Source organism: Salvelinus sp. IW2-2015, unplaced genomic scaffold, assembly GCF_002910315.2.
Source record: "Salvelinus sp. IW2-2015 unplaced genomic scaffold, ASM291031v2 Un_scaffold2389, whole genome shotgun sequence".
In the NCBI taxonomy this organism is placed as follows: domain Eukaryota; kingdom Metazoa; phylum Chordata; class Actinopteri; order Salmoniformes; family Salmonidae; genus Salvelinus; species Salvelinus sp. IW2-2015.
In genome coordinates this window covers 125,146-135,232 of record NW_019943712.1, presented here as the reverse complement: position 1 = coordinate 135,232, position 10,087 = coordinate 125,146, and the positions used below count along the sequence as shown (strand labels likewise).

The following is a 10,087-nucleotide window of genomic DNA, read 5'->3' as shown; positions in this document are numbered from 1 at the left end:
GACACGTGTGTAGTCCACATGGGAAAGGACACGTGGTGAGTCCACATGGACAGGACACGTGTGTAGTCACATGGGAATGACCGTGTGTAGTCCACATGGGACAGGACCTGGTGTCATGGACACACGTGTGTGTCCACATGGGAACTAGGACACGTGTGTAGTCCACATGGGAACAGGACACGTGTGGTAGTCACATAGGCTGTTAATTTCCCAGATAGAAAGATCCTATATACAGAAGACAGCTGTGTGTGTGTTGAGAGAAAACGGCTAGCTGCCTGGTAGAGACACTAATCAGTCAGTTAGAACATAATTAGCCCTCTACTTTACTTCTGCCTCAGTCACTTCCCTCTTTACTGTGTTACTCTGTTCTACCTGTCTGGAACCTGGGAACAAAATGGAGGGGAGTTACACTTGATTTATAAACAGGCAGTCATGGTGAATCATCGGTGTTATAACGGGCGTCCCCTGGTGAATCATTTGGTGATTATTAAGGCAGTCCCATTGGTGAATCTCCATGTGATTTATAAAACGGGCAGTCCCATGTGAATCATCCAGTGATTTTATACAGGCAGTCCATGGTGAATCATCCGGCATTTATAAACAGGCGTCCCATGGTGATTTTATATAACGAGCCAAAAAAAAACAGGGCAGGTCCCTGTGATCATCGGTGATTTATAACGCATTCCGCATGGGTGTTTTCGGGCGTCCATGGTGATCATCCGGCGTTTATAAACAGGCAGTCCCATGGTGATTTATAAACGGGCAGTCCCATGGTGATATCGCCGTGGATTTATAAACAGGCATTCCATGGTGATTTATGAACGGGCAGTCCCCATGGTGAATCATCCAGTGATTTATAAACGGGCGTCCCATGGTGAAATCATCCAGTGATTTATAAACGGCGTCCATGTGAATCTCCGGTGATTTATAACAGGCATTCCCATGGTGATTTATAAACGGGCAGTCCCATGGTGATTCATCCGGTGATTATAAACGGGCAGTCCATGGTGATCATCAGGTGATTTATAAACAGGCTGTCCATGGTGAATCTCCGGTGATTATATAAACAGGCATTCCATGGTGATCATCGCGTGATTTATAAACAGGGCAGTCCCATGGTGATCATTTGGTGATTTATAAACAGGCAGTCGCCATGGTGATATCCAGTGATTTATAAACGCAGTCCATGGTGATGCCTTTTGGTGATTTATAACAGGCGTCCCATTGGTGATCATCAGTGATTTATAAAACAGGCAGTCCATGGTGATTTATAACACGGGCAGTCCCATGGTGAATCTAATCCGGTGATTTAAACAGGCAGTCCCATGGTGAATCGTCGGTGATTTTAAACGGGCAGTCCATGGTGAATCATTTGGTGATTTATAAACGGGCGTCCCATGGTGAATCATCCGGTGATTAAACGGGCAGTCCATGTGATCATCGGTGATTTTATACAGGGCAGTCCATGGTGAGATCGTCGGTGTTTATAACAGGCAGTCCCATGGTGAATCATCGGGTGATTTATAACAGGCAGTCCCATGGTGATCGTCACTGATTTATAACAGGCAGTCCCTGGTGACTCCACTGTTTTAACAGGCAGTCCATGGTGAATCATCCACTGAGTTAATAAACAGCGTCCCATGGTGAATGTCCGGTATTATAAACAGGCAGTCCCATGGTGAATCGTCCGTGATTTCAACAGGCAGTCATGGTGAATCATCCGGTGATTTATAAACAAGGCAGTCCATGGTGAATCATCCGGTGATTATAAAACGGGCAGTCCCATGTTTGGGTGTCTCTCATGAAAGTATGTGTTGTCCTGTGTTCTAACATTACCCAGGTAACAACAGACATTTCCACTGCATATCAAGTGTCAACTCGATCCAGTCAGGACATGCTGCTGTGCCAATCAAATGCACTTTCAAAACAGCGTTATCCCTAACCGGAAATCACTAGCCAAATTGATTGTATTTTGGCCTGCGCAGATTCATATGAAGTGAGGTTCTCTGTGCGTTTCAGTTCAGACTAGCCTGCTTTTATTGGAGAGTTTCTGTCTATAGGGGACTGGTTTCTCTTTCTTGGGGAAATCAGGGCCGTCTGCCGCTAATCTTCACTTGAACGATACCTGCTAATGCGCACGCATACTTACATTAGTAGATGGAGTATATGGTACAGTATTGGTACAGTTATATGGATATGGTACAGTATATGGTACAGTATAGTAGTGTATGGTAAGTACAGTGATGGTACATTATGGCGTATATGTGAACAGTATTGGTACGTATTATTGGTAACGTATATGGTATATATGGTACAGTATATGGTACAGTATTACAGTATATGGGTACAGTGTACAGTTATGGTACAGTTATACAGTATATCGGTACAGTATATGGTACAGTGTACAGTTTATGGTACAGTATTGTACAGTATATTGTCCAGGTGTACGTATATGGTACAGTATATGGTCCAGTATACAGTATATGGTACAGTTATCGGTACAGTATACGGATATGGTCGTATACAGTATATGGTCAGTATACAGTATATGGTCAGTTATGGTAAGTATACGGTACAGTATTACAGTATTGGTAGTATTGTACAGTACGGTTAGGTACAGTATACGGTATATGGTAGGTATGGTACGGTGTACGGTATATGGTACGGTATACGGTATATGGTACGGTATACGGTATATGGTACGGTATCACGGTATATGGTACGGTTAGGTATGCGGTATTGGTACGGTATATGGTACGGTTTACGGTTTATGGTACGTATCGGTATGGTATCGGACGGTATACGGTACATGGTCGGTACATGTATCGGTATCGGACATGGTACGGTATACGGTACATGGTTACGGTATACGGTACATGGTACGGTATACGGTCCAGGGTACGGTACGGTCAGGGCGGTATCGGTCAGCAGGGTACGGTATCGGTCCAGGGTACGGTAACGGTCCAGGGTACGGGTATACGGCCTCCAGGTACGGGTTACGGTCGTGTACGGTATCGGTCCAGTGTACGGTATCCGGTCCAGTGTACGGTTACGGTATATGGTAGGTTTATTGTGGTATGGTAGGTTAGTATGAGGTAGGTATCGGTATTGGTCGGGTATACGTGGTCTATGGGTACGGTATGATGTACGGGTTATCGGGGTCGGTATACGGTATATGGTACGGTATATGGTACGGTATACGGTATATGGTACGGTATATGGTACGGTATATGGTACGGTACATGGTACGGTATACGGTACATGGTACGGTATACGGTACATGGTACAGTGTACGGTATACGGTACATGGTACGGTATACGGTCCAGTATACGGTATATGGTCCAGTATACGGTATATGGTCCAGTATACGGTATATGGTCCAGTATATGGTCCAGTATATGGTCCGGTATATGGTCCGGTATATGGTCCGGTATATGGTCCAGTATACGGTATATGGTGCAGTATACAAAGAAAGGAATATTTTTCCCTGCCTCTCCACAGCATATTTCTATTTCTGCAGCCGAGCCGTTCTCTCCCTGGGGTCCTAGTCACGCACAGTCATTTATTAAGTCCAGTGATTAACCATTCACTAGAGAGAGAGACTCTCAGAAATTGGATGCTTGCTAAAAGGAGCCACTGAATTTAAAGTGGCTCCTAAAGAAGTTTTATTTGCAAGCTACTTTTTGTTGGCATTAAATAAAAGACAACTAAAGTTTCTGTTTCTCCCTCTCTCCCTCCCTTCCCGCCTCTTCTCCCTCTCCTCTCTCCCCCTCCCTTCCCGCCTCTTCTCCCTCTCCTCTCTCCCCCTCCCTTCCCGCCTCTTCTCCCTTCCTTCCCACCTCTTCTCCCTCATCTACCTCCGTATAGACTCCATGCATATAGAGGATGTAGAGGCTGTTCAGAGGCTCCAGGACTCTCTCCATGAGGCCTTACAGGACTTAGAAGGTGCCCACAACACGGAGGACCCTCGGCGGGCAGGAAAGCTGCTGATGACCCTTCCCCTGCTCCGTCAGACCGCGMCCAAGGCCGTGCAGCACTTCTACAGCATCAAGGTGCAGGGGAAAGTGCCCATGCACAAACTCTTCCTGGAGATGCTGGAGGCCAAGGCTTGATGATTGGACCGGGGGATTGACGGACAGCTGCATCACCCAATGAGGAGGATGGACAGCCTGTGAATAGGTGGGGTAACACCATGGAGACCTATGACAGCTACGGGATGAAGTCGACTGCTGTTACTGTGGATCGAAACCCACGTCTAGAACTGAAGAAAAGAGGAATAGAGCAGGAAAATAGACCAACAGATTTTAGGGGTGAATATAAAACGCTTTGATGTAGAATATAGTCATGTATATGAAGATGCTGTGTACAGAACTGTGGGTCTTGTTATAATCAGAGACCCTTCGCTCTAGATCACCGGTAGCTACTGGGAGTTATCTTTCTCTTTTTGTTTTATAATCTCAGTTGTAAAGAGAGGTTTGTTTTGTTTCTTTTCACCTTGAAGCTGAAGTATGACTAGTAATATGTTGTGATGAATCTGAATGGTTAGAGCCACTCAGTTATCTTTCTCTTTTGTTTTATAATCTCAGATGTACAGCATTAGTCTGGTATATATGTATGTACGGTTGTGTCAAATTGCAGTGTTAAAGGGGTTTGGGGATGATTTCATATTATGTTCTTCATCAACCTCAAAGAAACAGATCCCTACACSTATGAAGATAAAAGCTTCTGAAGTCTTCCTAACCAGATCTGGGTTCAAATTAAATTGAAATCTTTCAAAATATTTTGAACGTTTGATTGAGTCTGCCTGGAGTGCCATATCGGTGAGATTTMCCCTTTTGGGACTATACCATTAATTCAGTTGGTCAAGCAAACTCATTCCAAATACTATTTGAACCCAGGTCTGTTCGTAACATTTACCTCCTAGTTTCATCAACAACACTGTTCCATCCAAGTCTGGAGTTTAGGAAGAGATGGAGTGCACTCTTCTAAAAAATATATATATATATTCTCTCTATAATCTAAAAGGGTTCTTTGGCTGTACCAGTAGGAGAACTCTTTCAAAAACCATTTTTGGTTCAAGGTAGAGCTCTACCTGGAACCCAAAAGGTCTGTACCTGGAACCCAACAGGGTTCTACTTGGAACCAAAAAGGGMTTTCCTATGGAGGCAGCTGAATAATTCTTTTTWTTWTTTATTTTTTACCCTTTTTAAATCTAAGAGTGTAGTGAACTGGTGAGCATATATAGATGTAGGATCTTAATTTGATCACCCTGTCTCAGGATAACTTTCTTGCAATGCAGGAAAATAAACACTTGAGTACTTTGCAGGAAATTAAAAACTTGAGTAATTGAGGTTTAAAACGGCTTCTGGCATTTTTAWWTTCCACTTTGAAATTTCAGACTTGATTTTTRCTTACAATTTTTTTTATCAACCACTACAAAAATGTCCATTAATTATGATCCACATAATAATTAACATTTCCTGTTGCCGCAGGATTCGTTCCCTGCTGTAGCAAACTGGCTCAAATTAAGATCCTACATCTGTACAGTAGTTAAATAATATGTTGCACTGTGTCTCTGGGTCCTTGGTAATAATGGGGCACTAATGAATGTAGTACATTAGCTCATTCTCACTGGTAGTATCTGCTCATCACTACTGCTTTTACATACTAAAGACACCTAAGCAAAATGTGTGTGTGAAGTGAATCAGTGGCGGCTGTTGAGGGGAGGATGGCTCATAATAGCTGGAACGAAGTGCATAGAATGGCAGCAAACACATGGAAACCATGGAAACCATATTTGATACCATTCCACCTATTCCGCTCCAGCAATTACCACGAGCCCCTCCTGCCACCAACCTCCTGTGTGTGTGTGTACATTTCAGTTAACACTTATAACACTACAAAGAATAACCTAGTATACTGTATGGACTCAGACCTCTAGTCAACAACAATAACATACTGTATGGACTCAGACCTCTAGTCAACAACAATAACATACTGTATGGACTCAGACCTCTAGTCAACAAACATAACATTCTGTATGGCCTCAAGACCTCTAGTCAAACAACAATAACATACTGTATGGTACTCAGAACCTTCTAGTCAACAACAATAACATACTTTATGGACTCAGACCTCGTCGTCAACAACAATAACATACTGTATGGACTCAGACCTCTAGTCAACAACAATAACATACTGTATGGACTCAGACCTCTAGTCAACAACAATAACATACTGTATGACTCAGACCTCTAGTCACACAACTAAGCATACTGTATGGACTCAGACCTCTTAGTCAACAAACAATCAAAAATCAATCAGAATATATTAGCAGTAATTCTAATTTTATGCATATACATTACTAGCATATCTCTAACTAGTGCTTCTTTATCCAGAGAAGTTTATCCAGGATATGGTGGTGTCATTACGTGTAATTTATGTGCCATTTAGTTAGACTACTCCAAACATCTGGTGGAGAATACAGTCACAAGTGATGGTCGTCCACGGGGTTGCCACGACACCAGTATGGCTGCACTGTCACGGGGTTGCCACGACACCAGTATGGCTGCACTGTCACGGGGTTTGCCACGACACGTGTATGGCTGCACTGTCCACGGGTTGCAAGCACCAGTATGGCTGCACTGTCAGGGGTTGCCACGACACGAGTATGGCTGCACTGTCACAGGGTTGCCATAGACACCAGTATGGCTACACGTGTCACGGGGTTGCCACGACACCAGTATGGCTACACTGTCACGGGGTTGCCACGACACCAGTATGGCTGCACTGTCACGGGGTTGGCCACACACCAGTATGGGCTGCACTGTCACGGGGTTGCCCACGACACCTGTATGGCTGCACTGTGCCGGGGTTGCCACGACACCGGTATGGCTACACTGTCACGGGGTTGCACGACACCGGTATGGCTTGCACTGTCACGGGGTTGCCACGACACCGGTAATGGCTGCACTGTCACGGGGTTGCCACGACACCGGTATGGCTTGCACTGTCACGGGGTTGCCACGACACCGGTATTGGCTGCACAGTCACGGGGTTGCGACGACACCGGTATGGCTGCACTGTCACGGGGTTGCCACGACACCGGTATGGCTGCACTGTCACGGGGTTGCCACGACACCGGTATGGCTGCACTGTCACGGGGTTGCCAACGACACCGTATGGCTGTCACTGTCACGAGGTTGCCACGACACCGGTATGGCTGCACTGTCCGGGGTTGCCACGACACCGGTATGGCTTGCACTGTTCACGGGGGTTGCACGCACCGGTATGGCTGCACTGTCACGAGGTTGCCACGACACCGGTATGCTGCACTGTCACGAGGTTGCCACGAACACCAGTATGGCTGCACTGTCACGGGGTTGCCACGACACCAGTATGGCTGCACTGTCACGGGGTTGCCACGACACCAGTATGGCTGCACTGTCACGAGGTTGCCACGACACCAGTATGGCTGCACTGTCACGGGGTTGCCACGACACCAGTATGGCTGCAACTGTCTACAGGGTTGCCACGAACCAGTTGGCTGCACTGTCACGAGGTTGCCACGACACCAGTATGGATGCACTGTCACGGGGTTGCCACGACACCAGTATGGCTGCACTGTCACGGGGTTGCCACGACACCAGTAATGGCTGCACTGTCACGAGGTTGCCACGACACCCAGTATGGCTGCACTGTCACGGGTTGCCACGACACCAGTATGGCTGCACTCAGAGGTATCGTGGTAAGGAAACAAAACATGAAGCGGCCTGATTTTCCTGAGAAAAAAACTAATGTTTAAACACACAGCCTTTTTGTTGTCATCCAGAGTCACATTTATTTTTTTCCCGTAGACTAAATCAACACAACGTTTGACATTAAGGCAGGTTTTTTAAATAACCATAGAGTTTAGTCTGTCTCTTTATGCTTTATTTTTTGCTTTGGATATTGAGTACTGTCGTATCGCAAAACTGGTATTGTGTCAACACCTATTCTGTCCCTACCCTGGCCAGAGGAGAGACAGAGAGGGAGGGAGAGAGACAGAGAGGGGGGAGAGAGACAGAGGAGGGGGAAGAGACAGAGAGGGGGGTAGAAAAGACAGAGAGGGGGAGAGAGAGAGAGAGAGAGAGAGGGGAGAGACAGAGAGGGAAGAGAAAGAGAGGGGAGAGAGACAGCCCTGTTCCCCTCTTCAAGAGATCCATGTGGGGAACAGCACGTATGAAGTTCCACTTGACTCCACGTAATGTAATGCGTAGCAAATTATAGCTCAATACAGTAGAGACAGACTCTCCAAGCCATCCGGCACCCACCAACCTCAACCTCCCTCGCCTCTCAAAGGGTGGAACTATTCATTTAAAACCCATACTCCTGTTTCAAAACATCTCATCTACTGTCAACCATATGAAATGCGCGTTAAGCGTTCTGCTACAAGTATCCTTGTTATCTTCCTCCACTGTCCCTGTCCCCATAACGGGCTCGACACCAGTGATCCTCTGGTGACCACCCTCTTTGACAACGTACCAACCATTTGAGCTATCGAAAAAAATATATATATCTAATTTCGGTAGCTCCATCTGCAATAGTTCAAGCTAGCTGTTGAGTGAGCTTACAGTTTGTTTCGCGTTACAACCTAGTCCTACTGTAATGTTGTTGAGGATGGGGAGAGTTATTAGGCAAAAAGATGACTCATTCAGTGATTTTTATTTATTTTAAAGGACGTTCAGGAGAAACAGAGATACCCTATGCCCCCCTATGTTGCTGCTCCAGGAGTCAGTTTATCTCCCCCAATGGTAAACCACACCTGCTGTACATCTAAAAGACAGAACTGTCTCCAGGTCAGATTTTTACCACGGTAATTGTAATCTATTTATGCACATGCTCAGGATAAAGCCTAAAACTAGAATTAACATTATTTATGGGGATTGGGTTTAAATACAGAAGACATACTTCAGGTTGAATGCAATCCGTTCTACAACTGACTAGTTACCCCCCCCTCCCCCCCCCCCCTTTCCCTTTATTTGTTATTGTCCATTCTAATAACAGACTAAGAATTCAATCTCGTTATGTTTGTCGGCTTTAAACCAGTGTTCCACGCACAGTAACGCACAGTAAAAACGCGTGCATGTTGCGGCTATAAACCAGTGTTCCACACGTACAGTAAACGCTGCATGTGTCGGCTATAAACCAGTGTTCCCACGCACAGTAAACGCACAGTAAACGCTGCATGTGTCGGCTATAAACCAGTGTTCCACGTACAGTAACGCTGCATGTGTCGGCTATAAACCAGTGTTTCCCACGCACAGTAAACGCACAGTAACGCTGCATTGTCGGCTATAACCCAGTGGTTCTCCACGCACAGTAAACGCACAGTAAACGCTGCATGTGTCGGCTCTATAAACCAGTGTTCCCACGCACAGTAAACGCTGCATGTGTCGGCTATAAACGCAGTGTTCCCACGCACAGTACTGCTGCATTGTGTCGGCTATAAACCAGTGTTCCCACGTACAGTAAACGCTGCATGTGTCGGCTATAAACGGTGTTCCCACGTACAGTAAACGTACAGTAAACGCTGCATGTGTCGGCTGAATCGGAAATGACCTATAAAAGTCTGGCTGTAACGTGGATCTACCCCTGATTCTAAGACAAAAGAAGTTTCCCCTCCCTCCGTCTCTCTTTCTCTCTTTCATTCTCTCTCCAATGAGTGCTAAGTTTCACTTGCTATTCCCTCCTCTCGTGTTCCCAAACACCCCCCCTCCCCCCCCCCTCCCCCCCACACGCTCAAATTAATGTAAGAAAATAAAAGAGAAAAATGCTTAATTTATTTTAAAGAGGCTAAAATGGTCATATATAATCAATTAATTTGAATTGTTCTCGTAATCTGATCATCCTCAACAGAAATAAAGCAGTTAACTGTCAGCAATGATTCCATCACCTCGGGGACGCGAGAGGAGACCGTTTTTTAAACCGGCTTGGCACTGAAGGGGTTTGGCCGAATGGGTCTAGACTCCCGCCATCCCCCCCCTAATACAATTTCATGGGTGTGTTTAGCAAGTTTAATAACAGTTATTAAGATATCTTCTCAAG

The 10,087-nt window shown here is 45.6% G+C and overlaps 1 protein-coding gene across 1 annotated transcript; it reads left to right on the top strand.

Annotated features, from left to right (window-relative positions):
• Positions 1-3,872: 3,872 nt before the first annotated feature.
• On the top strand, positions 3,873-5,994 carry LOC112073842 (estrogen-related receptor gamma-like). The gene has a single exon (XM_024141074.2). It carries the CDS (start codon positions 3,874-3,876, stop codon positions 4,111-4,113), a length of 240 nt encoding a protein of 79 aa, XP_023996842.2. The 5' UTR covers position 3,873; the 3' UTR covers positions 4,114-5,994.
• The last annotated feature ends 4,093 nt before the right edge of the window (positions 5,995-10,087 follow it).